Below are 6,304 nucleotides of genomic sequence, written 5' to 3'. Positions count from 1 at the left end.
CATGGATGAACACCTGCTTTTCAAGCACCAAAAACAACATAAAATGCTTCATGATGAATGCAAAGCTATCAGTTTCATCTATAATTACACGGGCATTACCATGTTCTTTGGATATACCCAAATAAAACATGATCAAAAATAACCCAATTTCACTGATCAAAGTCATGGATTTAAATATTCAGGCATACTGCCTACTGCAAACATCTAATCTTAATGAATCAAAAAACAAAAACCAAAATGGACCATGGCTGTTCATAAATACAGGCTGCCCTAAAATCACACTCCATTATGTGGTGGTATATCAGAGCGTAATTGTTTTAAGATGGATCAATGATAACACATTTAGGAATTCAATCCTCTCCAACTTCTTTCAAAACTAACACAATACACTGTTGAAAATGCATAATAGCTACTTGTATCAACAAATGCAATAGCCACTTGGTTTTACATGCTCAGATTAATGGAACTGATGGAGTGGGGCAGACTTTTGATGGCTGCAAGAGAAAAATGTAAACTCCAGTAGAGACACTCTAAATACCATTAACATTCTGAAGGTTTTTAATAACCGCCACACAAATCACCTTCTCACAAAGCACACACAACTGAGATCCTGATATTGGGTAAACATGCTTTTAGTTACTTTGGTTCTTAAGGTGGTTACTATACCAACATCACCACTACTTCACCAAAATCTATCTATAGGAATATCTCTACTCAGATGGCACAAAATAAATATCAACAAAGATTGTTTTAAATGACTAATCAGAAATGAATTCCTTCAAAAAAATCATCATTTTTCAGCCAAGTGGAGAAGCGCATATATATATGTAAATTGGGTGAAATCAATGTAAAATGTATCAATAAATCTGTGAAGGCACAGAACATGGAATCAAGGCATGGAATCAGTTAATACCTGTCATTAACTCAGAAAATTAGCAAAAATGAGTCAGCCTGAGTTATAATTTGTTTTAGGCTTGTTTCTTCACATGAACAAAATGCAGTGCATAAGAACAGACATTCATCCTCGCACCCAGGATATTCTGAGAAGAGCATGGAAGAAATAATGTAAACATTACAAAAATGTATTTCAACATATAACACATGGCATTATATTCTAGTCTGATTTAAACAACTGTCTTGTTTGACATTTGCCTTTCCATTTAATCCCTGATCACTCTGCCCCCTTGTGGCTCATAGGTGCACACATACACCGAGGTAAAAAGCATTTTCAGTTGTGCATCACTAGTCAAAGTTAACTGACATCTTAAATGGCTTTCGAACTTAAATAGCTTAAATTCCTGAATGATTCATTTCTTAATCTGTAAATCAATTCAAGGTGATTGAATGCGACATTCCCGTCTAGGATCTGAAAATCTGTAGCTGGTTGTTACAGATTTCTTTCATTCTGTAGCAGGTTGTTAGAGTTACTCATATGTTAATCACATAAATCTGTCCATCGCAGCTGATGCGCTCCCAAAGTCACAGTGTGCTACAGTGTATGGGTGGACCTGAATTCACCTGAATCCAAGCTGACTCAGAGAGTCAGGAGATCGTCATGCAAGTGTCGCTATCACTTGCTGCTGACTTGCGACTGCACCTCCAAAGTTTTCAGCCACAGCTCCAGGGCGAACTTGGTACCGGTGCTTACTCGTTCCACATCTTCCCCCTCTGCTGGAGCCCGGTTGCACAGAACGGACACAGGCAGAACCGATTTATTGAGTCCTCCTTCCGGGGACACCTCATACACACTGCGGAGTGTTAACAGAACATTGACCTCATCGAGTGTCACAGTGGTAGATGGTAAAACATCTACACTGAGACACGTGCTGGAGAATGCAGAGAGGAACACCACGATAATTAAAAAAACACAACTTTCTGAACTGAAAGACCTGACATATAACGAGACAATGCATAAACAGAGAAAGACATACACATTTAAGACATCTGTATTAAAACATACAAAACCGTAAAAGCTGTACATGTAGCAAATGATTCATTATAACCCACATGACAAATACCATGACCAGCCAGGAAAGGGGGATACCACAACTTGGACTATAATGGATACTTGGATATAATGATGTCTGGTAATTACAAGAGTACTATACCTCACAGTCTGTGGCAGGTTTTCTGGCAGGCTCACAGAATGCTCTTCTCCATCTACTGCAGACACAATGGCTTTGACCAAATCAGCATCCACCCACACACAGCCACTGACCTCTGCAGGCTGAGGGCGCAAAGCAGCCTGAGACAAAGGAAAGAGGCATTCAGAGAGAGTTACATTAGCATCTCAGGGACTGATAAGGACATGCCTGAAAAGCTTTCTTCCTAGGCTGCATAAAAAAAGAGGACATAAATGATGCAACTGCATGCATGCATGCACATGCACACACACACACACACACACACACACACACACACACATTACCCTCATACATATTCTTTTTTCTTTTTTCTTAATTACAGATAATGAACATGTCATTCACTCAGTCATTTCTTTTCATTTCCTTGTACATCTCATAATTATGATTTTACTTCCCCGCTTCTACCCAATCATCAAATACTTGGAAGAAAGGCACCCTTTTATTTTACACACCATGAAACATGAACATATATAGTATACCTGAAGCTGTAGGTGTGTGAGGGAGGTGTGTAGAAGGATGTAAGTGACAATGTGATGCCTCTGTGGCAGCCCTCTTGATAGCATGGGAGGGTACACTGACTGGAGATTCAAGGCACAAAACAAAAAATCATATTAGGTTTAATTATCAACTTCAGCGTGGTCATCGTGTTTTTCCTTGTGTTGTCATATCCGGCTGAGGCTGCACCATTCGAGTTTTGATGGAAAGGTACAACAAGCAGCATTACACAATTCAGTAAGACATTTTTGGGAGATAGCTAGTGCTGAGAAAGGGATTGAAAGCAAGTGCACTGCTATACTATATATCCTGTGTCTGTTTACAATATTTGTTTATGCATTAGCAAATAAGGACAAATAGGTCGCAAATGTCTTGACAGCAGCAACAACTGTGCATCAAATACAGATTGTGTTAAATAATGGTAACTTTAAAAAGATAACTACATTTTCTTACAATGAATGATGAATTTCCTTTCTTGTGCTGTTGCAGGATTCATATTCTGTTACTTTGTGCTATTTTGTACTTAGACAAAACATGGGCCTCTAGAGATCACCAAGACGTGCTTTGTGGCAGGAGAGCATAAAGTGCTGTGTTGTGAGCTAATGCTATGCCATGTCATGTGGTTTCAGGGTTAATGGATTTGTATGGTGTTGCGGAGGACGCAGTCACGCACACACCTCCCAGAGCCCAAGCAGCTGAGATGAAACCTCCTCTGGGGCCAGTTTCAGACCCGTTTCCTCCCACAGCTCTCTGAGCCCTGCATCAAGCAGCTGCAGGAGAGACAAGCTGAGACACTGAAATGCCATTAAATGCACTCAAGCTTTCAGGGAGGTAATTCATAATGCAGCCCATTGCAACCTTGTTATCACCCCGTAAGGTCAAGCAACATTTCCAGACAAGACAGCTTTGTTCCAGTATCTTCCAGGAAGTGCTGTTTATTCAGCATAAATGAATCAACCTATTTTGCTCTTTACATAAATGTTCCTGTTAACATTGCTTTGACAGACAGGTTGGCAATAAGTTTGTTATTGTAGATGATTTTTATGTGGATTTTATTTTCAAATGCAAAAGCTGTACCCTTTCATCCAGCTCCACGTGGCCACCTGAAAAACAGCAGAATGCAATTCATTCCAGGGCAAAAGAGCTGTAGCCAATGAGAATGAGTGTTGAGGCTGGCGAAGGGTCATACCAGGTGGGACCCACACATTGGGAAAAATTCTCAGGTTCGCCGCTCTCCGGGTCAGCAGCACCTTCTGATTGGTTGACTGCAGCAGAACTGCTACACCCACATCCACACCACGGTTCTTGATGTCTAACGGGAGCGTAGAAGCTTCTGTGTTTGACAAGTACTTGAATGGGCAGAAAGGCGCCCTCTGGGTGAGGAAGTCATAATAAAAGTAATGCATCGTTTGCTACAGTAATACCTTCAAAGAGCTTAATTCGTATTGAATTGTATCAAATTATTTGGCCAGAATCCTTCTCACAGTCCTAAGCGCTCCTGCACCAGACATGGAAGGAGAAGTTTATCCAGATGAGTAACAGCTCAAACAATTCAAAAGCATAAGCATACATGGAGATCATGCTTATAAGCATGAAGCTCGAGCTGAATATATTATTTGACTTTTTCTATGGCGAAGAAGTACATTGCTTGCACATTAGTTCATAATTATAATCTAGACAGTAATACGTACTGGGGAGTGCTGGTAATTTAGTTGGATCATTTGTCATTTTGACTGAGTTCTCACCTGGAGTGGTACTACCGTCCTCCCTCTGCCGTTCTCCTGCCCGAACAAGAGGAAGCGATTGTTTTCGAGAGAACAGCAAACTTTCGCCTGATCGTCTTGGCAACCCGCGAAATGTCCTGTTATACTCTGACAGACAGAACACACCGCAATCGTGAGCAAAATGCCAGGCAGGTCGTGGGTTTATGAAAGTGCTGAAATTAAGCAGTTAATGATGCCACGTTCAAACCTGTACCAACTTAATAATTAATAAATAGCTAGCTAGAAAAGTAAATATGTCAACCAAGCTAGCTAGCTAGCTATAGATCTAGTCTAGTCTATCTAGCTAACTAGCTATAGATAGCTGACCTGTATGAAGCGGGCACATTGGGGTGCGGAATTTTCCTTCGATAGATGCACTAAGATTTTTCTCACTTTTTCCATTGCTGTAAGTCACCACTCAAGTTCGCTCAAGTTTCAAAACATCAACACAATCTGCCTTGTTAATGAGACAGCTAAACAACAGTATGCCTTGTCTCAGCAAAGCTATAGGCAAGAAGTGGTATCAGATCTCATCCATGCGTTCAAAACCCACAGTAAACTCAATATATTCTACGATTAAGATATGATAACATTACACCTAGCTAGTGACTACACTATCTACCTAAATCTCGAAACGCTCGTCCTAAGAAGAAAAATCTGTTGTTGAGCATAGCGTTTCCCATGTGACTATTCGGTAAAAACACGTAACGTGTAGTGGAAACGTAATCTCTTATTGGACACCATCGAGAGACGTATTCTCTGCATGACGTCGCACCACCCTCAACCTCCCGTGCGAAGATGGTATGTGAATAAAGATTTGCTGCTTCTGTTTTTGAAAAATACATTGCATGCTTTGCCAAAAAACGTTGTTCAAATGGTCATGGCCTACCCGGCTAATGTTATTTCTTCACGATTCACAATATCTCAACACTTGTGAATGGGCCATGTGATTCTTCCTAACGGAAAACAAAAATTCCCACCACCAAAAATAAATGAAATATACCATACTCAGTTAGACACTGCCATATATTGACTATGTCATCATGTTTTATTTCCATGAATCCTTCCAAATAACTTGGCATTTAATACTGACATGAACACACAATAATACATCATGTTTATTACATTATTATTATAATAACATTCATGCCATTACATAAATAAGATAACCAGTGTATGCAACAAGAGTTAATCCAGTATGGCAGTTTACAGAATATCACTCCATTTAGGCAAAACCACTTTCAATTATAAGGCAAACACAAAGCGGTATATCCTATTTAGAAAGTGCAAAGCCACTGACACATATGCAAACACAATCCATATGAAAACTTTCTTTCCGATGATTACGTGAAATCAAGCTCAAGTGAGGTCAAGTTTCCCCAGCTAATCTCCGCTACATTCAACTGGGTCATGTTCAGTTCCATTTAAATAATTCAAAGTCCATTTTCAATTACACCTTTAATTACCTCCACTATAAATTACATTGCACTACTTAAGGTAAAGATGCAGACTTAAACAGATAGACAGACTTAGTTTTCTGCATTTACTCTCTTTAACTGCTGCCTATTCACTTTCAAACAGCAGGGAGACTGGACTGCAGCGATGGATCTTTTTGTGCTTCCACTCCAGTGAGGCCCTCTTGAGATTCAGTGGGAACTGCGGAGGTCTCTGTAGCCTCAGGCATTGGGCTGGAGCTGGGGACATCCTGGTTTTCAGAGATAAAGTCATTTCTTTAGTGTTATTGACTTATTGACTGACATTCATTCTACCCTGTTCCTATTATGCACACACATGGAATCAAATCACAATCCCAAGCAAGTCTCAAGTCAATACCACAGCGACAATTGTCAAATCTCCCAAGTCATAATGGTTGAGTCAAATCAAGCCAAAGTCAATAGTCCA

General features: G+C 40.0%; 1 protein-coding gene across 1 annotated transcript; it reads right to left on the bottom strand.

The window, feature by feature from the left end:
- Nucleotides 1–259: 259 nt before the first annotated feature.
- nudt17 (nudix (nucleoside diphosphate linked moiety X)-type motif 17) lies at nucleotides 260–5,062 on the bottom strand. Its single transcript, XM_036539199.1, has 8 exons — nucleotides 4,730–5,062; nucleotides 4,385–4,510; nucleotides 3,829–4,012; nucleotides 3,717–3,742; nucleotides 3,317–3,409; nucleotides 2,624–2,722; nucleotides 2,109–2,245; nucleotides 260–1,748 (listed from the first exon to the last, which is right to left on the bottom strand). Exons 1-8 carry the CDS (start codon nucleotides 4,802–4,804, stop codon nucleotides 1,571–1,573), a joined length of 918 nt encoding a protein of 305 aa, XP_036395092.1. The 5' UTR covers nucleotides 4,805–5,062; the 3' UTR covers nucleotides 260–1,570.
- Nucleotides 5,063–6,304: the final 1,242 nt, after the last annotated feature.

The sequence above is a fragment of the Megalops cyprinoides genome, chromosome 10, assembly GCF_013368585.1.
Source record: "Megalops cyprinoides isolate fMegCyp1 chromosome 10, fMegCyp1.pri, whole genome shotgun sequence".
In the NCBI taxonomy this organism is placed as follows: domain Eukaryota; kingdom Metazoa; phylum Chordata; class Actinopteri; order Elopiformes; family Megalopidae; genus Megalops; species Megalops cyprinoides.
The sequence above is the reverse complement of the archived record's forward strand: the minus strand, read 5'-3'. Positions and strand labels throughout refer to the sequence as shown.